The sequence below is a fragment of the Musca autumnalis genome, unplaced genomic scaffold, assembly GCF_047663935.1.
Source record: "Musca autumnalis isolate F117 unplaced genomic scaffold, ASM4766393v1 scaffold_5, whole genome shotgun sequence".
In the NCBI taxonomy this organism is placed as follows: domain Eukaryota; kingdom Metazoa; phylum Arthropoda; class Insecta; order Diptera; family Muscidae; genus Musca; species Musca autumnalis.
In genome coordinates, this window is record NW_027412088.1 from 48,999,304 (window position 1) to 49,023,104 (window position 23,801).

At 36.6% G+C, this 23,801-nt stretch overlaps 2 protein-coding genes across 2 annotated transcripts in view; both read right to left on the reverse strand.

Annotated features, from left to right (window-relative positions):
* The window catches only part of LOC141404628 (fatty acyl-CoA reductase 1-like), a 382,118-nt gene that overhangs the window by 181,627 nt on the left and 176,690 nt on the right, over positions 1-23,801 (reverse strand). The gene's annotated exons all lie outside the window — the stretch shown is intronic.
* LOC141387067 (putative fatty acyl-CoA reductase CG5065) overlaps positions 19,483-23,801 on the reverse strand; it is a 41,790-nt gene continuing 37,471 nt past the window's right edge. Inside the window, exons 4-7 of the mRNA XM_073956184.1 lie at positions 21,246-21,409; positions 20,388-21,176; positions 19,925-20,182; positions 19,483-19,853 (exon numbers count right to left, since the gene is read on the reverse strand). Of these exons, the coding sequence (XP_073812285.1) occupies positions 19,748-19,853; positions 19,925-20,182; positions 20,388-21,176; positions 21,246-21,409 (1,317 nt within the window). The 3' untranslated portion in view covers positions 19,483-19,747. The remainder of the gene's footprint in view (positions 19,854-19,924; positions 20,183-20,387; positions 21,177-21,245; positions 21,410-23,801) is intronic.

Below are 23,801 nucleotides of genomic sequence, written 5' to 3' on the forward strand. Positions count from 1 at the left end.
GGTCATATGTTTCTTCTAAGCGCTCGTAAAATATATCTTTGGTCTGTTCGTCCTTTTCTTCAGTGGGAGCATGAGCGCAAATAAAGCTGATGTTGAAGAATTTAGCTTTTATTCGAATTGCAGCAAGTCTTTCATTCACTGGAGTGAAGCTGGATACAAGATGTTTTAGTCTCCGACTAACTACGAATCCACAACCAAACTCATGTTTTACGTCATGGCAGCTATAATACAGTGCGTCACCTTTAGGTGTTGTTGTGACGCCTTTCCCAATCCATCGTATTTCCTGTATGGCAGTAATATCGGCCTTGTACTTTTCAAGTACGTCTGCCAATGCGAAGACTGCACCTTCTCTATAAAGAGTGCGAACATTCCAGGTGCAGATTCGCAGATCATGGTCCTTAAAAGGTTTTCGGGGTTCGTCAACCTTAGAGGGGTTTGTTTTTCTTTTCTTTCGTTTTTTCATAGTAGGCTGTTTTTTCTAGGGGAGGGTTACTAACCCGACACCCAAACCCAAGTTTTTAACGTTCTTATGGGTGAACGCGCGGCACATGTTAGCTCACTACCTTTAACGGGTGTTAAAGGAAGTTCCCCAGGTGACACCACGGGGAGGTCAGTGTCCACTTGGGATGAAAGAGGGACCAAGATAAATCCTGGGCTTTGCCATGTTAAAACCGGTCAGGACCGTTGCTTGGTATCTTGCATCCCCTACGTCACCCCATTTGAATAGAACCCCCCTTTAAATCTTGGGAATACTGAAAGATTGTATTAGAATATCGATGCATATTCACTCTATATTGAAAACGGAGTACTTTCAGTAATATTCAGTAGAAGTATATCCCTCCTGATTAAGGATACACCTGTATATCCTGCTTTGGCAGGGATTCTTTAAATTCAAGTGAGCGGCAGTGTATATAAAAGAGCTTAGTGATGAATGAGTGAGTGACTGACAGATCATCGCCCAGACGAAACGGCTGAAGCTAGAAGCTTGAAATTTTGAGTGTTGGTTGCTGTTGGTGTGAAGGGGTGAGATAAGCCTGGGTTTTTGGAAATTCGAACTGGAAGGGTACGAAAAGTACTAAAAGGTACTAAATATGGTACCCTTTGTATTGGGCAAACGGCAAGAGCTAGAATTTTGAAATTTGGTATGAGGGTCACTGATGGGGAGTTAGAAAGATGTACCAAAGGTTTTGTTTTTGGAAATTCGCCCTATAAGTGTACGAAAAGTACTAAAAGTTACTAAATTTTGTATCAATTGTATATTTTTAGCGCATATAGCTAGAATCTTGAAATTTGAGATGGAAATCAAGGTTGGGAAGTAGTTTTGATGTAAGGAAATGGTTTTGGAAAGTCGTACTTATGTGTACGAAAAGTACTAAATGGTACTAAATTTAGTACAATTTGGATTTGGGTAAACGGATAGATCTAGAAACATAAAATTTGAAATTAAGATTACAGTTGAAGTGTAGGATTGAGATATGAGGGTGGTTTTGGAAATACGTACGTATGCGTACGAAAAGTTCTAAATGGTACTAAATTTGGTACAATTTGGATTTGGGTAAACGGATAAAGCTGGAAACCAGAAATTTGGAATTAACACTACATTTGGAATTGAGGATTGAGTTATGGAGGTGGTTTTGGATTATGGTACTTATATGTACGAAAAGTACTAAAATTGGTAGAATTTGGATTTGAGTGAACGGATAGAGCTGGAAACCTGAAATGTGGATGGAATGTGGAAATGTGGATGGTGGTGAAATGTGTGGAGGTAGCTTTGAAAAGTCGTAGGTATGTGTACTAAATTGTACTAAATTTGATACAATTAGAATTTGTGTGAACGGATAGAGCCGGACTCTTGAAATTTGGAATAAAGATTACTGTTGGGGTACACGACTGAAGTAGTTTTGGATATTCATACTTATGGGTACGAAAAGTACTAAATGGTACTAAATATGGTACAATTTGGATTTGTGGGAACGGATAGGGCTGGGATCCTGAAATTTGGATAAAGATTACTGGTGAAATTTAGGATTGAGACATGGAAGTGGTATTTGGAAATTCGTACGAAGAATACTTAATGGTACTAAATTTTGTACGATTTAGATTCTGGTTGTTGTTGTAACAGTGTTTTATTATTATGTTTGTATGTTCGTTCTCCTGTTCAATCTGGCTCTGGGTCTATCTCCAGTTCCAGGAAGTTGGCTACTTCGATGGGATGTAAACACAGATCCACTGGAGTCAGATGAGTAGGCGTGGCGGGACAGTTGAATAGGTGCTTAGTATCGTGCGGGCCCATGCCGCATACTGGGCAGATGCCTTGCACGGTGCGATCGATTCCCGCCCAATAGAAATTTAGGCGACTGCAATATCCTGAGCGTAATTGAGCCAAAACTACTCTGGTTTGTCGTGGCAGCTGACGCTCTTCAGCTGCGATAGATGGGGGATGTGCTCCGATGACCGCATTCACACAATAATTGCTTATGGTCTTAGCAGCTGTGTCCTTGTGAGTGCTGTTCAAACCTGCCTGATATGCCTGTTGATCTAGAGGTTCTCTCCTATATTGTTGGACCGTCGTCTCTAGAGCATGAATATCCTTCTTGATATGCCTGGGTGTATCGGTGGCCAGCAGATGGTGATTGGGATGGCTCTCACGGTAACACCCGAGCAAGTACTGCAACGATAGCATCTCATTATGTTATCGTACTGGAAGAATCTTTGCCTCCTCATGTAGATGGTCCACTGTAGATTTGAGGAGGCACCCTGTTGCTGTTCTCAGGGCGGCGTTCTGACAAATTTGAATCTTATCCCACTGCGTGTCACATAAATTCGGGGACCAAACTGGCGCCGCATAGCTTACCACGGACCGACCTATCGCTTTATACGTGGTCAACAAGGTTAGATTCTGGTGAACGGAAAGAGGTAGACAATTGAAATTTGGAATAGTGATTATTGTTGGAGTATGAGAAATTCGAGTATTAAAAATTCGTACTAATGTACACTAAGAGTTTTAAATGGTACTAAATTTGGTAAAATTTGCATTTGCTGGTACCTTCCGATATTTGGAATTAAGATTATTGTTGGTGTGTAGGATTGAGGTAGTTTCGGAAATTCGTACTTAAGTGTACGAAAAGGACAAAATAGTACTTAATTTGGTAAAATTTGCATTAGGGTGAACGGATAGGGCTAGAATCCTGAAATTTGGCATATGATTACTGTTGAAATATGGGAAACTCGAGTATTGGAAATTCGTACTTATGTGTACGAAAAGTACTAAATGGTACTAAATTTGGTACATTTGGTTGGATTCGGGTGAGCTGGAAACCTGAAATTTGGAATTGAGAATACTGTTGAAGTCTAGGATTGAGATATAATGATTGTTTTTGGAAATTCGTACTTATGTTTACCAAAAGTACTAAATGATTCTAAATTTGGTACGATTTTGGTTTTGTAGAACGGATGGAGTTGCAATCTTCACATTTGGAATATATATTACTGTTGGAGTGTGGGATTGAGATATGGAGGTATTTTTGGAAATTCGTATTTAAAAGGTACTAAATTTAGTACTATTTGAATTTTATTGAACGGATAGAGATTGAATTCTGGAAATAAGATTACTGTTGATGTATATGATTGAGGTAGTTTTGGAAATTCGTACTTATTGTGTAAAAAATGTACTATATGGTTCTAAATTTGGTACAGTTTGGATGTGGTGCACGCATCGAGCTACAATTGTGAAATATAAAATTAGGGTAACTGTTGGCGTGGAGGATTAAGATAGCTATTGAAATTCCTACTTTCGTACGAAAAGTATTAAATGGTACTATATTTGGTATATGAATAGAGGCGAAATTCGGAAATTTGGTATTAGGGTTGGTGTTGGGTTGAGATAAGGATGTGGTTGTGGATATATGTACCATAAGTGTACGAAAGTTACTAAATGGCACAGAATTTTGTTGTAAAAAAGTACAAAATGGTACTAAATTTTGTGTTGGATGTAGCAATGAAGCTGGAGTTATATAATTAGTTTGCGAAAAGTTCTATAGGGCAATAAATTTGGCATTGGGCTAAGGAATAGAAGTGGAATTCTGATTTATTATTTATCTGTCAGGTTCACTGTTAGAGGGGGTCGTACAATAAATATTGTAGAAGTATTAAATAATACTAAATATTATAGCACTGGTATTGAGTTAAACGACAAATGAAATTTGTTATTAAAATCCGCATTTAAAATCTATGAAATGTTTCTAAATGTAATACCATTGGCAATGGATGAACAAGTAGAGCTAAAACAGTAAAATTTAAGTTAAGGTCTTGGATTTTAAAGATTCTACTGAATAGCGTACTATTGGTTTTATGTTAACGAGAAGGCGGTTTCTAAATAATGCACTGAAATCAAAAAGTCAAACGTATCTCTTCAACAAAATTATTTTTTTTATTCTGGACGTTTTAGTAAGTTCATTGGAAATCACAGATCAATGCGACTACTGTTTTACAAGAGGAGAACAAAAAGGCCCAAATTAAAATATCTCTAAAATTAACTGTAATATAGGGGCCATGTCAAACACGCAGAGAAAAAATGTTTTTCGCTTTTGTTGGAACAAAAAAATATCTGTTTTGGTTCCAAAAATGTATTTGTTTTGTTCAAACATTGTAATCCAAATCCAAAAATACCATCTTTTGTTCCAAACATAGAAAACAAAAACAACTTTCGAATTTCCGCAATATTGTAAAAATCGTTAACAATACCGATTGTAGGAACTATCATAATCTAATTTTGTTTACAAAAAGTACTGTCAACCCAGAAAACCAGTCCAGAAATTTTTGATTTGAGTGTATATACTTCTCATATACACTTTTCACATAACTTGGATATAAATGTCGAGTATAATATTGCAATCATTGATGAACACAATACATGGTTTGCTGCATTGGCTGACTACAAAGACAAACAAAAAGCCACAAGCACACACCACAACATAAGGAATAATTAAACACCATAACAAACTGCGGTATAACACCAAACCTCAAAGCACAATGAAGATAGAAGAATGAAACAAAACAGAAACAAATAAAAACAAGAGTCTCATTGTTGGTATACATACACACAAAAACAAAGTTAAAGGCATCATGTCATACAAACAAAACTTACCATAATTGTTTTTTTCAACACGGCATCGAATAGCGGGAGAAGAGAAAAAAATGTCGAAGAAAAGAGAGAACTATTGTCCAGTTGACAAAAACTATTTTTGGATTTAACAAAACCCAATTGTTGGAATCACAATACTACATTTGGAATTTAACAATATCTTTACAAAACATATTTTGCTCTTCGAATATTGTTGGATCAATCATATTTTTTTTCTCTGCGTGAAGCGTATCATTTTTTGAATAAGGTTTTCCACATGTTGATATCACAAATTCAGAAATTAGAGCAACTTCAGCTAGAAAATGTGGATAAAATGTTCAAAATATTCGCACCGTGGACTGAAATTAAGAATGAGGGTCGGTGTTGATGTGATACAATAAGGTTTTTTTTTTGAAATTCGAACCAAAGGTGTACTAACAGTACTTAAATTAATTAGTAATATATAATTGTTCCACACACTTCCCAGAAGGACAAGGATCAATGAGTGCACTCCGATTCATATTAGCTCAGTGATATGGGACCTACTGTTTATCGCCGAGTCCGAACGGCGCACGTTGGGGTAAGATTGAAAAATTGAAACACATATTTTTGATAATATGTCTTGACAGGGTTAACGAGTACAAAATTCTACCTCACTAGCCAAAATAGCAAAGCCATATGTTGTTTACTTTTCGTGCAGCACAGTGTTAAAGTTGAACATATTTTTAAAATTTGAGAAACAGGTGAAAAGTATTAATTTTGCTGCTTTTAAATCGCCATAACGTAGTTTTTTGCTACATGTTAGGTTAGGTTCAGGATGCGTAGCTGCCATGTTGGCAGCTACTCCACTCGGAGACCTTGAGGTCCATTGTGATCATCCAAACTATTGAATTATGTGTGTTGTAGATGTGAAAGATGTTGTAGTGATATGTGATTTGGGCTATTTGATTGTAGATGATGGATATGGCTATGTGTGTTGATGTTGATTGGGCGATAGTGTATGAGAGATGTGATGGTTATGCATTGTGGTACGGCTATGTGGTGTTTTGTACTTGTAGATGGTGATGATGTGTAACTGATGGCTATATGGTGATTTGTGCATTCAGGTGCTGACTGTGCAAAGAGATGTGTTATATGTATATCTGTAGATGATGATACGTGGCTATTTAGATGATGATAGTGTGTGTGAAGATATTATTGGTGTGGAAGACAAGTGATGTGGTGCCTGTTGTGGTTAGAGCTATGTGGTGTTGCGTGACTGTGGGTGATGATATATATGTCTGTTGATGTGCTGTGTGGGAGGAAGATGATTAGGTTGGAAAGGTTGGACAGGAAGAGAAGCGGAAGTTGGTATGACAGAGAGAAGAGTAAGAATAAATAGAATAATTAGTGACTGTATTGGAGAAGTTAGGTTATTTAAGAAGGAAGATGGTTCAGTAGCTAACTACGATCTAGTTACTAATGGTTTTAGGTCTGTGCTGGCCTGCCCCAGAGCATCTTAAGGCTCTTACAGTAAACCACCAACACTGTAGGGTCAACAGAGGCGAAGTAGGAAATAGATTCAATCACATATTCACCAAATAGTCTATGTCTTTTGACCATCAGTCTAGGACATCTACATGGAAGGTGCTCGATTGTCTCCGTTTCCTCCTCATCCTCACATAACCTACAGTACTCAATGTTGTTGCCATCCCACTTGCAAGTCATGGATCTTATTCCGCAGTGACCGGTTATTACCCCCACAGCGGTTCTGATTTCTGATTTGCACAGCGAGAGGAGGGACGAAGTTCTACGCCATGAGATAACCGGCCAGATTGACTTAGATACCTTGCAACCAGGCACATCCTGCCAAACTTTAACGGTTTCCTCTGCGTAGAGCTTACTGAGTTTGTCGAGGAAGAAGCAGAGAGGTGGCTTGACACTATCCTCTACCGTGAGGTCCGAGGATTGGGATCCTCTTCTAGCCAGTTCATCAACTATCTCGTTTCCCTCAACATTGCAATGCCCTGGAACCCAACAAAACCTAACAACTATGTTACATGTTTTTAAGAGAGACCTGCATCTTTGAACAATCCTGGATTTAATACTGTATGACCCTAACGCTTTTAGGGCAGCCTGACTGTCCACGTAAACAGTGACTGCCTTATCTATAAGGTCCGTCATTCCCACTATTAATTCTAAGGCTTTCAAAACCGCAAAAACTTCTGCCTGAAAAACACTACAGTTGTCATTAAGCTTATATGAGTTCCTGATGTCTAATTCTTCACAGAACACACCAGATCCCGTGCCTTCCTCCATCTTCGATCCATCGGTGAAGATCGACAGGCTGTCGGGAAGTGGTCTGCCTCGTGTCCACTCACTCCTGTCGGGGATTAGTACGTCAGCTGTGTCAAAGTCCAGGCTTGATGAGATGTAGTCAGTCTCATCTCCCCTGGCTCTTAGTCCAATCTGGCTACATATCCGCTGTAGAACACTAGCATGTCCAAGATGTGAACCACGCCACAGATTTAGCTCTTTAAGCCTCAGGGCAGATCGTGAAGCTCGATACTGTACAAGAATGTCCATAGGTTGGACATTCAGTATGGCATTCAATGCGGCCTGAGGGGTGCTTCTTGCTGCTCCAGTAACGAGTACTGACGCAGCTCTTTGCACCGTATCTAATTTGGACAGATTGAAATTATTGCCTAGGGCGTGCCACCAAACGAGACAACCATAGGTCAGAATGGGACTGACCACTGTCCTATACAGCCAATGTATTACATGTGGTCTGAGGCCCCAGCTCTTGCCTATGGAGTTCTTACAGGAATAAAGCGCGATTAAACCCCTCTTGGTGCGCTCCTCCGTGTTCCTATTCCATCTTAGCCGATGGTCCAGAATCACTCCTAGGTATTTCGCCTCCGTAGAGAGATCCAGCCGCACTCCATCCAGCGTTGACGGCACAAATTCGGCAATATTTCTTTTTCTGGTGAATAGTACTAGCTCAGTCTTCGCAGGGTTCACCCCAAGACCATTGTGGTGAGCCCAGCGAGAGAGCTTAACCAGCGCACCCTGCATCAGTTCCGACAGCGTCGACAAGAATTTTCCACTGATTAGAAGGACAACGTCGTCAGCGTATGCTACAACTTTAGTCCCTAGTCTATCAAACTCCTTGAGTATCCCATTCACCACTAGAAGCCAGTGGAGATAAGACTCCACCTTGTGGGGTGCCCCTAGTGACTGACTTCCTTACGGAACTCTCTCCAATACTGGAATTGATCAGTCTGCTTTCCAGCATTCTGTCAATCCAGTTGATTATGATAGAGGGGACACTCAGAAGCTCTAGAGAAGAATGAATGGATTCAAGCTTCACATTATTGAACGCTCCCTCTATGTCTAGAAAAGCGGCCAATGTGTGATCCAAGTTATCCATGTTCTTCTCTATATAACTCACTACCTCATGTAGCGCTGTTTCCGTCGATGTCCCTTTCATATAAGCATGCTGAGAGCTGCTTATAAGGTCACAATTTATGTACGATCTGATCTCCAATTCGAGCAGCCTTTCTAGGGTTTTTAATAGAAAGGAGGAAAGACTTATCGGTCTGTAGTCCTTCGGCAACGCGTGGCTTGGCTTCCCAGCCTTGGGGATATAAGTCACTGTTACCTCTTTCCACAGTGCCGGTACGTGCGACAGCAATAGACAAGCCCTAAAAATAACCTTCAGTATGGTGATCAATACCGGTGGTGCGTTCTGAAGCATCGCCGGAATGACACCATCTGGGCCAGGAGATTTGTACGGTTGAAAAGTGCTGATCGCCCAAGAGATCCTTGAGTCACTTATCAACCTATTGACGAAGAACCTCTCATCGGGTGTATAGGCTCTGTTCGTTTCCGAGCTCGGATACGAAACAGCGTCCTTGCATCCCGGGAAATGAGTCTCTGCCAATAGATCAAGAGTCTCTAGAGCAGAGTACGTCCACGTGCCATCATTTCGTTTGATGCTCCCAATAGGTTTGGGGTCCTTTGAGATTACCTTACGAAATCTTGCCGCCTCGTTTACTCCCTCTATCGACTCACTAAAGTTAATCCAGGAGCTTCTCTTAGCTTTCCTGACCTCACTTTTGTACTTATTGAAACTGTTCCTATACAGATCCCAATCCGTACTAAGTTTGGTCCTGTTCGCTTTATTATATGCTCTCCTGCTAACCTTCCTGAGGTTAGCTAGATCTTTGTTCCACCAGACAGGCTGTGTTTTCCTACCTGGATAAGTTAATGGGCATGTCTTTTCATAGCAATCCCTGAGGACATTTGTGAGATCTTCAACCCTTCTGTCCACTTCCCTCTCTGTGTGAGGTTCAGATATTTCACACAGTCTTGAAGAATTTCTCCCAATTAGTTCTCCTAGGATTTCTATGAGGTTGTTGCCGTTTACATCTATTCGGGACTCGAAAGTGTATCGTCCTATGGTCCGAAAAGGAACATTCCTCCGATACTCTCCAGTCCGTTATGGAAGTATCCTCCATATTTGTAAGGGTGAGGTCTATTACCTCCTCCCTTACCCTATTCTGGAAGGTGGCCGTATTTCCCCTATTACGCACTCGTAGATTATTAATTAAAATAAAATCGAATATGATCTTACCTTCTCCCCATTCGATGAATAGAACAGGGAGTACCGCCCATCGTTTAGTCCAGAAACCCTATTTTTGTAGAGATAGGGTTCCTGGACCAAAGCGATGTCAATTACCGAATTTGTAAGGGAGAGAAGGAGCTCTGCAGCCGCCGCCTTGCAGTGATGCAGATTGATCTGCACCACGCGAAGGCCCTGCTGCCCGAACTCCTTACTGGGGCTGCGAGAAGCGGAACCGAAGCCAACCCAACCCGAAGTCCAGCTCTCCCTTACAATTCTTAATGAACTCTGCACTTGCACTGTCCATGGTGAACTTCATCACCGTGCCTCCGCCTTCTGGCATTTACATAAACTTGGCATTTTGAAAATGGATATTTCAAACAGAGGTAATTCTTAATATTTTAGGAAAAAATTGTTCTAAAAAAGTCTTGTAGAAATGTGTTTAAAAAATTCGTTAAAATGTGTCCAGATTTTGTATAATTTTGAAATGTATTGGAGTATAACAAAAAAGAGTGTCGAGAAGGTCGTGAGATTTTTTTTGTATTTTTCTCTTGATTATTGTCTTTGATATTGCGCAAACGAAACTTGCGTCTTGCTTGCGCATTTTGAGTTATTCCAAAAATGGTTGAAACAGCCTTGGGTCAAATTTTAGCATTTTGGGGTTTTGTCTATTATTGTGGTACAGTATGTCGCGTTTTGGCTTAATGTCTGTGTTTTCCCTACATAAGACAATGTGTGCACGTTCACCATTATGTTATAGGTACTAAATATAATGATTTATATGAAATGATGACGATGCACAAGGAGTGAAATCGCAAAAAACAAATGAGATTAATTAGAAGAAACATAATTTCGGTTTTTGGTATAACTGTCGTTAGATGGTAATATGGTACAAAATTCTAAGTCTCTAACCAAAATGTCAAGATTATATATTGTTTACACAGTTACACTGTGTTAAAACTAAATTTTTTTAATAATTTGAAGAGCACCATAAAATTTAAATTTTTTGGTTATAAAGTGTAATATTTTTTATGCATCAAAATTGACCATTTTAGGATGGAGTCGTCAACTTCAGGTAGATATCAGAATCTTAGAAAAATATATTTGTGGCAAAAGAAGTTTAGAAACATATTAAAAATTAATTTAAAATGTATCCATTTTTCCATATTTTTGAAAAGTGTTTAGAGTTAAAAAAGAAGCGGAACATTTTATGTGGAAGTTATTCCAAAACGAGAATATATGGAGATGATGTTTGATAAAAACATTTTAAATCCCTTCAAAATGCAAAATTCACAATTTGAGCCAGTCTGATTGCCATATATGTCTAAAATGTTCGAAAAAACCTAAATTTGACTGTACCTCTGTATGGGGGCTATACCAAAATATTGACCTATATTGACAAATTTTCGCATGATGGATTTTTAGGCATTCAGAACTATAAATCTTAAATTACAGATAAATATACTAAAAAATGTGGTCAAGACCCTCGAAATACAAAAAATTGGGAGATACCCTTGTATGGGAGCTAAACGAAAATATTGGCCTAAATTTATAATTTTTTGCCAAATATTAGCTTTACAAATAAATAATTATTCAAGAAGATTTTAGATTAATCAAATAAGAAATTTAGGCAAAAACGTAAAAACACTTCATAATTTTTATGGTACTCATTTATGAGGGTTTCGAATATACCTCTCCAATACCTTAATTTGCACCAAAACAGTGTTCCGTTATATTGATTGAGGTGTAAACATTCGAAAAATATTGATATTAGATCACCCAAATGCTTCCCTGAATTAATCTACGTTTTTTGGAATCTTGTTCCAATGTGCGGCGTGTCTTAAGACACCACTTGTAGAGTATTTTTACTTGGTGGAAATACTCAGGAAATGTTTCCTACATTACTTAGGGGTATTTCCCACCGGGTGTGCATACCATCAATTAAAATAGGTGCTTTTAGTGTTCCTTTTCCGCATACGAAGTAGCGGCCATTTTGCTAGTCACTCTATAATTGAGATTGAACGCTAAAATTTTGCACCCGAGTGTCTTTTTCCCATAGGCATGTCAAATTCGAAGATGTACTATTTCGAATGACGGTTCCCAAAACCAAGCGTTTCCCCGGTTTTGGTTTCATTACTTACTCCCATTCGTATATGATTGATAAACATAAAACAGTTTTTCATTTTATAACGTTTTTTGCTTCTCCTGGTATTTATGGTGACGATGATGTTTTCTGAGCTAGGGACCTCGAAATTACCTAAAATTTAGGGTAATTCCTTCATACATCTTTCGCAATTAGATATAATGGTACATATTAATCTGTGTAAACTGTATTGGAATGTCTGGGGAAAAATTAGGCTCACTGTATTTGATACCTATCACACAAAGGCCTACAAATTAGGGATCTGTTACATGTAGGTCCACTACTCATATTGTGGTTGTTTTTGTAATATGAATCGGGATGCACTCATTGCGTATGAAAGAAGTCTCCCTTGTCCCTTCTGGGATGTCTGTGAGTATTATTAAATTATTAAAGTATGGCATTCGTCTATTAAAATACGTTAACAATGGATGTTCTTTGATTTATCGGTTTTATAGTTTCAGAATCAATTTTTAAAGGTATATTGAACCTCGTTAAAAAATGTATCATCATCTTAATGATTAAATTAAATTCTTTAATTAGCTGTATGTTAATTGAATGCATTGACTTCGTTGCAGAAAATATTGAATGCTTTCGTCAAACGTCCTTCATTGAAATACAATATAACTCAGGAGTTTGACCTACGGCATAACTGTCCTTCCGGATTCATAATATTAACTTCATCCACTTTTATCGGCAAAAAGAATATTTCACCCACCAAGCTTTGATCTTCATATTTACGCGCAGTGATATTTTTCCTTAAAAACGGTTCAAGAATACGGGTTTTTTGTTTTAGCACCGAACTCAGGTAAGATGCTGCCAACAAATTTATTTTCCCTGATTGGCAATTTTATTAGCTTTCTAATGGTATACATATAACCTTAATCGGTTACTCAAAATCGGTACAAAATACGGGTTTTATACCGCTATATCCGGTTCAAAATATTAGATAACCGGATCTATTCTCATTAACGTGTTCAGCATATCGGGAGCTATATATGGTAAATATTTCAGATACATCCAGAATGTCAATATAAGCGATAACCAATGGGTATGTCTACCTACCAATACATAACAAATAACGAATATACAGAGAAACAAAACATAGTTTTTTTCTGAACAAAAACCGGGTAAATGTCAAAAAGGACAATGAAAACGTGACAATATCGATTAATTGTCAATGAGAACCGTACCTAAAATTCTCTGAGCAATATTTTTGTGAAATATTTGGATGCTGTAAAATCTCATCTTGTGGTACTTTTACTACGGTTCAAGAAAGAAAGGACGAAAAGGACGTGAAAGGAATTGAATTAGAAGAATGAAATGTTCTACAAAAAGATTCGCCATTCGATTTGACTGAAGACATGTAATCTCAAAACGAAGATACAATAACGGCAAACAGAGATATAAAGCTATTTTCTCAAGCATCATAGGCGAAAATTCAAAAAATTCATCGCGCGATATCTCAGAATCTTGACCTAAGGGCTTTCATCTCCAGAAGGAATTTTCCACCGCACAGAAACCTTGTTGCACAGTGTAATATTTAAAAAGTAAAAGAAAAATTAATAATGCCTTTGCAGATAGGTATGTACACAATTACATAAATCACTATGACGATAACACATCGTCGGTTCATGCTTAAGGAAAATTAATAAGGAAAATTAATCTTTCACCTCATAAGTTTCAAACCGCTGCTTCCAATTGTACTCATCAGAACTGACATTAAAATACAATTATAATTTTGAATAAAAAGAAGAATAATATTGATCATTGAACTGGTCAACTAGTTCAAAAACAAAAAAATAAGATTCATGAATATTGGCGATAATACGTGTACCATTACTGCATTGCGTTGGATTTTTTTAAGTATGGACCAATCTCCGTATATGAGCTACATACATATGTACACCCCGACTGCGACAAAGTTAAACGTATGTATGTAATTACACATTTACTCGTGCTACGCATCGTTGTGAACAGGAATGGTCTGTATGGCGATTTTTTAGATTTTCAATTGCCAGAAAACTCTAAAATTCGAAAACGTCTTATAACTGATTAAAATGTAAAACAAGTGAGCAATGTCTATAGTCGGGACGGGACGGGGCCGACTATGTGATACCCTACAACACTACACTGAAAGAAAAATGCTTCGTTGTATCAATGAACGGGTTTCATTGATCATTTTTCATTGATGCTATGAAACGATCCATTAATATAATGAAATGTTTCATTCATGCAATGAAACTTTACGTTATTTAAAATTCGATGATTTTTGGTTTCATTGTATAAACGAAACGGATTTTATTGATGTAATGAAACATTTAATTTCTATAAATTTAAGAAAAATATTTATGTTTTGAATTCAAACTAAATAGAATGGGCTAAAAACAGTGGTAGTAGCAGACATCTTTTTAAAAAAATGGCGAAAAAAATGTATATGTATATTCGATGTGTTTGGTTGGCTTTAAAAATGAATGAAACAGTTTCATTAAATAAATGAAAGAGTTTCATTAGATAAATGAAAGAGTTTCATTAAATAAATGAAACATTTTTGAAATTCCTTCTTGCGTTTTGTATTCTTTGTAAATCTGTTAAGTTATAAAATTTGTGTTCTAATTATTTTGCCTTCATTAAACAAATTACATTTTTGAGAATCATAAAAAGAACACATTTATATATTGGCTACATACATATTTATAGAATCACATACATAAATAAATATGTATGCATGAATATTTGCATCCACCAACTGTACAATTCGCTACTGTCGCCACCGCGTTCTTAGCTACATCAAACTATGTTCAATAACATTGTTTTAGTTTGCGCTAAGTCAAATGTGGATGAAAAAAAAGTTATTTTACGTCTGGTGTTTTCAAATTTAAAAACTGTGATGTGTTTAACATGAAAAGAAAATGTAAATATTATTTTTTAGGTGTTCAGATGTTCTTTTAAGTGAACTTTCATTTATATTTTTCTTGTAATGGAAGCATTCAATAGAAAATCTAAAGATGAGTGGAATGGCGGAGAAACTGTTACCATTGGCCAACGAAGCATCTCTCACTTAGAAAAAGAAAATGTTGTATTGTTGTATAGTTTTCCAAAGGCGAAAGTTAAAGGTAAGTTAATGTTTAGAAAGAAAACCAGATAAATTACTAAAAATTGTTTTATGGTTTTCAATTTTGCTTACAGATGACAACGCTCAAAAGGATAATTAACTTCGCTGAAAGTAAGTATGAAGTGTTTAATAATGTGAAATGAAAATTCAAATATTGGTTAAATTATTTTTTGTAGCTTTTATGTGTTCGTTTATTTACTTTTTTAGTTTTCATTTATAGTTGCAATGGAGATAAAAAATAGAAAATCCAATGATCAGTGGAATTACGGAGACTGTTCGTAGCCAATGAATCGTGGACGTACACAGGGAATGACTCAGCGGCAAAAGTTGGAGGTAAGTTATTGTTTAGAAAACCAGCCAATTTGTTAGCAATTTGTTTAAATTTTACTTACAGATGACAACGCCCAATAATATCATTAATATGTGTCTCAAAATCAATTACAAATTTCATTGATACAACGTAGGATTTCATTCATATTACGTAGCTTTTTCTTTCAGTGTATGTGCTTATTTTGGCTATAACATCCAAATTATTATCCCGATCAGTATAATTTTGGTCTCATTTGATTCTCCGTCAAGTTTTTATTTAACCCACTTAAAAATATAAAACAATTGGCTTTGTGCGTACGACTAAAAATTAATTTTACTTTATACATATTTGTAAAAAACACAAATTTCCCATACAAATTTACGGTAGTGGATTTTGCAACTGTCCGTTTTAACGGACACCCGATTCTGGAAAAACTATAAGTTTTAAGAAAAAAAGTTATTTTGTTAAAAAATGCTTAAAAATGAAAATAAAACTGAATTCAATAAAAAAATTTTAAATTTTCCAAAAATATTTTTCTGGTGCTAAGTGGGTTAAAACTATTTTGGTTTGTAATTTTTGGCGGGTAAATGGACCTTTATTTTAAAAAAAAGGCTTACTACATTTAAAATTTTGTCAATTTTTTGTAAATTCCGCGAATACTGAGTAACATTTTACAAATTTTATACAATCTACTCACTGGCGTTCTTTCGTGATAACTTTTTAGTGACAATTGTGCTCATTAAAATAATTAGCGTTTTTATAATAATTTATTATTAAAAGCGGAAGTAAAACCGCGATAACTTTTGTCCGCAACAACGAAAAATTTGCTCGCGAGCGGATTTGTACTTGGGAATTTTTTCTTAACCTATGTGTACAAAAATCGTTGATGTAGCCCGAAAAGAAAAATTGAAATTTTTTGAAAATGGAATTTGAAAGAATTGTCAACATTTCCCATATACACTTTGATACGACCAAAAATGTGCCTCATAGAAATAACGGTTTTAGACCCCAAGTATGTTTGGACGAAATTCGTTTCAGACAATTTGGAGTCGATTTAGCCATGTCCGTCCGTCTGTCTGTCTGGCGGGCTGGTGCGCACCATAATTCTCGAATGGATCAACCGATTCAAACCAAATTTTGGGTATCGTAATATTTTGTCCAAACTTAGTTGAAGTTCAAAAATGGGCCATATCGTTCCACTCCTTCTGGTACCACCCCCACAAAAGTTCAAAATTTGTCTGTAATATGGTGTGAACGATAACTCTCGAAGGGAGCATCGTATTATTCCTTCCAGATATAGATGAGGGGCTCAATTCTGTTTCTATGAAAATCTGGAATGAAAACTTTTATAAAGGAGAAAACTGTCAAATGAAAAAAAATGATAAAGAAAATATTTTTGATTTCAAAATTTCATAGAACAAGAATCCAACCCCAGGTTCGAATATCGGTCCACTCCTTCGGGTACATCCCACACAACATTTGGATAAAGTTAAGTTTAAGAGCTCCCCACGGATCGTTTTGGATTTTTTTCAGTAACTTTGTAATGTGACCGCTACATTGCAAAACCGCCCCTCTGATATTACATCCAGTTTCAATACAAAACTACCTTATCAGTGCATGCATAATCCCAACTTTATGCATAATTACAACTCCATTCATACATTATTTACACTTCAGTGTATTTCCTGGTTGTCTCGCCTTACAAATAATTCTCATTCACTCCGTAAACCCAGATGGATAAGATGTTTGGTTTTCGTCGCTGAATTTGTCGAGTGCTGGAGTTAACCGACGTAAAAGAGAAGACGTGTGGCATTGTCCGCAGTCCAATTCGATTCAACCGAGGATTACATTAGCCATCGACCTTGCGATACGTTCGCTTCTGTCGATTCGTTCGCTCCTGTCGACTCGTTTGCTCCTGTCGATTCGTTCGCTCCTGTCGATTCGTTCGCTCCTGTCGATTCGTTCGCTCCTGTCGACTCGTTCGCTCCTGTCGATTCGTTCGCTCCTGCCGATTCATTCGCTCCTGCCGATTCGTTCGCTCCTGACGATTCGTTCGCTCCTGTCGACTCGTTCGCTCCTGTCGATTCGTTCGCTCCTGTCGATTCGTTCGCTCCTGTCGATTCGTTCGCTCCTGTCGATTCGTTCGCTCCTGCCGATTCGTTCGCTCCTGACGATTCGTTCGCTCCTGTCGACTCGTTCGCTCCTGTCGATTCGTTCGCTCCTGTCGATTCGTTCGCTCCTGCCGATTCATTCGCTCCTGCCGATTCGTTCGCTCCTGACGATTCGTTCGCTCCTGTCGACTCGTTCGCTCCTGTCGATTCGTTCGCTCCTGTCGATTCGTTCGCTCCTGTCGATTCGTTCGCTCCTGTCGATTCGTTCGCTCCTGCCGATTCGTTCGCTCCTGACGATTCGTTCGCTCCTGTCGACTCGTTCGCTCCTGTCGATTCGTTCGCTCCTGTCGATTCGTTCGCTCCTGCCGATTCGTTCGCTCCGTTACCTAACCATTTCCGACTCTTCTCTTTGCAGAGTAGCAGAACCGACCGCCAACAGCCGAGTACGATCAATCACCCGAAAGCCGCCCAGCCGATTGTCGATCCAATACCGAGCCGAGTACTGCCGAGAAGAATATCGGCGACAACTACCAACAAGCCGACAGCATCCGAGCACCCCAGAACCGAGCGAACACACCTGACGACTACCAACGAGCCGACCGTATCCGACGGCATCCGACTACCCAGAGCCGAGCAACACATCCGACGATTGCCGACGAGAAACCAACAACCGAATATTACCGAGCCGATCCACATATCCGACGACTGTCGAGCCGACAGCCACCCGGCTATCCCTAATCCCATTCCCACACCCGATCATCATCGGACCGACAAGCATCCATCCGAGATTGTTCGTAGCATCAGCCAATCAATATACACTACATCCCCGACTAATCTCAAAACCATTGAATATTCATATATACGAAATTGTATCAATAAAGCATTGAAGCACAATTAACTGTTGTTCTTACTTAAGGTTCGTGGGTCCTTAAGTCGACCCTGGAAACTACTGAGCTAACCTCAGCCTTCGGTAAAAACACTCGTTATAACTTGTTCGTGCGGCTCCCTTTACGACGGTAAAATTTTTTTCTTGCGCAAGTCCATACATGGGCGTAGCCATTAACAGCTAGGGAGGGGCAGCTGCCTACAGTTCATCCTGCAAAACAGTTCCTTTGTATGTAAAAAAATTATAAATATTACGAAAAAACAAGAATTTGCACCCCCCCCAGAACGACCAAAAAGCATTCCTGGCTACGCCCATGAGTCCATACTTCCTGAGATATTGTCCTGAAAGCTCAAAGAAGCCCTGACGGCACCATCTAAAATGCCAAATACGCAAGATAATTCTCGCAGGAAGTTTCTGTATGGTGCAGACTTTGCACGTCGTATTATTTCATCCAGTCATGTATTAGGTTGGAATATGGAGTGCAGCGTTCCACTCCTTCGGGTACCTCCCACACAAAATTCGGATAAAGTGAAGTATAGGAGCTCCTCTCGGATCGTTTTGAAATTTTTTCAGTAAGTTTTTCTTGCGGCTTCCTCTACGACGGTACAATTTATTTCATGCGCAAGTCCATACTTCCTGAGATATTGTACTGAAAGCTCAAAGAAGCCCTGACGGCACCATCCAAAATGCCAAATACGCAAGATAATTCTCGCAGAGATTTTCTGATTGTTGCAAACTTTGCAAATCGTATTATTTCATACAGTCCATCAGGTTGGAATATGGAATATATCCGACCACTCCTTCGGATACCTCGCACACAAAGTGCGAATAAAGTGAAGTTGAAGAGCTTCTCTCGCATCATTTTGATTCTTTATTCAGTAGGTTGTTCGACCGACCTCATTTACAACGGTACATTTTTTCGGAGTTAGTCAATACTTCCTAAGAAAATGGCATAATTATTGTGTTTGGTTTGGTTTTGTGGTTTTTTTGGTCAGTGACTGAGGGTGTATCTCCGCCAGCACAGCTGATTGATACTTTCTTAGGCGGCCATCAGACCATCAGCTTTTTCACATGTATGTTGCCACTATACTAATACTACAGAACAGCTGATTTCATACATGGGAAAAAGCAGATGGTCTGATGGCGGCCTTACTTGTTTATCTTAATGTTAGCACCGAATTTACCAATCAACAGCTTTGTAGTTTTTAAAGTTTTATTTACTCCATTACAAAAAATAAACATATACATAAATACATTTTAACTGTATTGTAAAATTTTGCTTAAAAACAATTAATTATAAAACAAAGTACACACGGTTCTGGATAACAAACAAGCTTAAAGTATATAAATTGGTCAAAATCTCCTTGATATATAAATATATATCAAGGCAAACAATAATAACTACTTAATGTAGAGACTTTTGAATATGACATTTCTTATAGGTAATGTGAATAATTTGACTATGTAGAACTGTCGAAAAGGAAATCAGATATGAATCGGGTATAAATGAAATATAAAATACCAAAGTAACAGGCATATTTGAAAATCTTATCAACCCACCACATGCTGCAATTACAAAAGAAACGAAATTTGTAAGTTATTAAAATTCTCATTGAAAAAATGACAATGCAACTTACATTCTCATATGTCTCCTTGCAGCTGGTATGGTATCATCAGTTTCCTTGAGTATCAGACGACGGGCACACAACAAACACTCAGTGAAATAGTCAATCAAATCAAATTCCACCTTCTCAATGACATACGTCAGACGTTCTCGATTATTCATTAGCTTTCGTAGTTTAATCGCTTCCGTATTATCGAAATTCCAAACATTATTGGCGTAATATTCGAATACAGAGAACCCGTTATAAATGCGTTTTTGTACTTTGATCAAGCTGCAAAATTAAAAAAAAAATAATTTAAATAAATTGTTTAAATTGTTAAACTGGCAAAATTAAACAAGTTATCATATACCGCTCTGTGAAGTATTATATAAAATAAATTATACTTAAGTAAGTCGTACAACCTTACCAGCTTTAAGCTTAGACTTACAACGCAATAAAACAAAAAAACAGAAATAATAACTTTCAAATTACTTACAATGGAGGATAACGTAGCAGCACCATTAGAAAATCAACAAATAACGCCGGTATCCACTGGTACAGGATCATACATATCCAATGATGTAATTTATTTGATTTCATCGAACCGCCAGGATACCAAGCCACACCATTCAAGGGTACACGATTTTCAATAACCCATCGTCCAATTTCAATAATCTCTGACCATGACACCTTAATTTCATTTGAACTCGTCATATGTGCTACTCGGGTATCGACTGGACCTAGTTCGGGTGATAAGAAACGCCACGCAGCAACCAGCATACCATTGACAGCAACATCCACCGGTAAGAAATCACCATAACCAGTTTCCTGACAATACATTGTACGTAGAACACCTTTACCAGCTCCAATTAATAGCCCAGTGGGCCCGTTGATATTATCTGTCCAACCGGGTACTGGTTCACGCCATATGGGTATAACAATTGAAGGCCTCAAAATGGATGATGGCATTTTATCGAATGTTTCCACAACCAGTGCCTCGGCCAGGGCTTTGGTATAGGCATATGTGTTGGGAATATCACCCAATATCTTTTTCTCCAGGGATCGGATATCTTCATCGGTCAACCATTCGCACACACTTATTACCGAATGGGGATCAGCGGGGGGATCATAGGGCTTTTCATATAAAGTTTTTACATGCAAATGACAATAGGACGTTGAGACATAGCAAAATACATCCAATTTTTTGAAGGTAGCTGCCAATTCCAACATGTATTTTGTACCACGAACATTCATAAAGACAGCATAGCGTAAAGGTTCATCAAATCTGAAAAAATGTGAAGTGGGAGGAAAATTGGTTTGGTTTTTTTAACCAAATGCCAGTGTTATGACTTACCTTATGGTGGCGGCAGCATGTACTACCACTGATACTTCATTACGCAAAGTTTCAGCATCCTCTTTGGATATTCCCAATTCGGGTGACATAACATCACCCGCAATGGGTGCAATTTTGCTATGTATCCAGTCAAGACCACGCATTTCTTTTAGTTTGTCGAATAACTGGAAAATTGAAGAAAATAAGGAACGGGTAAGAATATGAAAAAATATTTTAAATCAATACGAGTATAGGTTTGTAAGTATGTATTTTATATTTTATATTTTATATTTTATATTTTATATTTTATATTTTATATTTTATATTTTATATTTTATATTTTATATTTTATATTTTATATTTTATATTTTATATTTTATATTTTATATTTTATATTTTATATTTTATATTTTATATTTTATATTTTATATTTTATATTTTATATTTTATATTTTATATTTTATATTTTATATTTTATATTTTATATTTTATATTTTATATTTTATATTTTATATTTTATATTTTATATTTTATATTTTATATTTTATATTTTATATTTTATATTTTATATTTTATATTTTATATTTTATATTTTATATTTTATATTTTATATTTTATATTTTATATTTTATATTTTATATTTTATATTTTATATTTTATATTTTATATTTTATATTTTATATTTTATATTTTATATTTTATATTTTATATTTTATATTTTATATTTTATATTTTATATTTTATATTTTATATTTTATATTTTATATTTTATATTTTATATTTTATATTTTATATTTTATATTTTATATTTTATATTTTATATTTTATATTTTATATTTTATATTTTATATTTTATATTTTATATTTTATATTTTATATTTTATATTTTATATTTTATATTTTATATTTTATATTTTATATTTTATATTTTATATTTTATATTTTATATTTTATATTTTATATTTTATATTTTATATTTTATATTTTATATTTTATATTTTATATTTTATATTTTATATTTTATATTTTATATTTTATATTTTATATTTTATATTTTATATTTTATATTTTATATTTTATATTTTATATTTTATATTTTATATTTTATATTTTATATTTTATATTTTATATTTTATATTTTATATTTTATATTTTATATTTTATATTTTATATTTTATATTTAAGCCGATAGCTTTGGTTGCTAGGACCTTTTTATACCCTCAGCCTTTAGGCTAGAAAGGGTATATACACTTTGATACGACAAAAACTGTGCCTCATCGAAATAAAGGGTTTAGACCCCAAGTATGTTTGGACGAAATTCATTTCAGACAATTTGGAATCGATTTAGCAATGTCTGTCCGTCTGTCTATCTGTCTGCCTGTCCGTCTGTCTCGAACGGATCAACCGATTCGAACCAAATTTTGAGTATCCTAATATTTTGTCCAAACTTAGTATAAGTTCGAAGATGGGCCTTATCGGTCCTCTCCTTCGGGTACCTCCCCCAGAAAAGTTTAAAATCTGTCAGGCAACAATCGATTTGGTCAAAACTGTGCACATTGTAATATTCCTTCCAGATATATATCGGGTTCGAATATGGACTATATTGGTCCACTCCTTCGGGTACCTCCCACACAAAATTCGGATAAAGTGAAGTTTAAGAGCTCCTCTCGGATCGTTTTGAAATTTGTTTCAGTAAGTTGTCCTTGCGGCTTCCTTTACGACGGTACATTTTTTTCTTGCGCAAGTCCATACTTCTTGAGATATTGGCCTAAAAGCTCCAAGAAAACCGGACGGCACCAACCAAACTGGCAAATCCGCAAAATAATTCTCGCATGGAGTTTCTGATTGGTGCAGACTCTGCACATATTATTTCATTCAGTTATGTATCTGCTTGGAATATGGACTATATTGGTCCACTCCTTCGGGATACCTCCAACACAAAATTCGGATAAAGTGAAGTTTAAGATCTCCTTTCGGATCGTCCGGAAATTTTTTAAGCGATATCTCCTTGCGGCTCCCTTTACTATGGTACAATTTTTTTCTTGCGCAAGTCCATACTTCCTGAGATATTTGCCTAAATGTTCCAAGAAACCAAAATGTCAAATCCGCAAGATAATTTTCGCAGGGAGTTTGGAACACTTGGAACACTTTATGTCACATTGTAACAAACACACTTATGATCAATTGGGTTCCACCCCCTTATGTGAAGTGCTGCTGCAGAGCTGAACATTCGGGGGCTTCAATAAAACAGTTGCTGTAGAAAATAAATGCTTTAGGGATCACTGTTATAAGTTTCCTTTACATTTATTAGAGGAGTGGACTCCTCCACTTTCGAGAAATATAATTATACCCTCAGCCTTTAGGCTAAAGAGGGTATATACACTTTGATACGACCAAAAATGTGCCTCATCGAAATAATGGTTTTAGACCCCAAGTATGTTTGTACGATATCCGTTTCAGACAATTTTGATTTTGGCTATCGAAATATTTTGTCCAGATTTGATTTAAGTTCAAAGATGGGCCATATAGGTCCACTCCTTCAGGTACCTCCCCCACAAATGTTCAAAAATTGTCGCA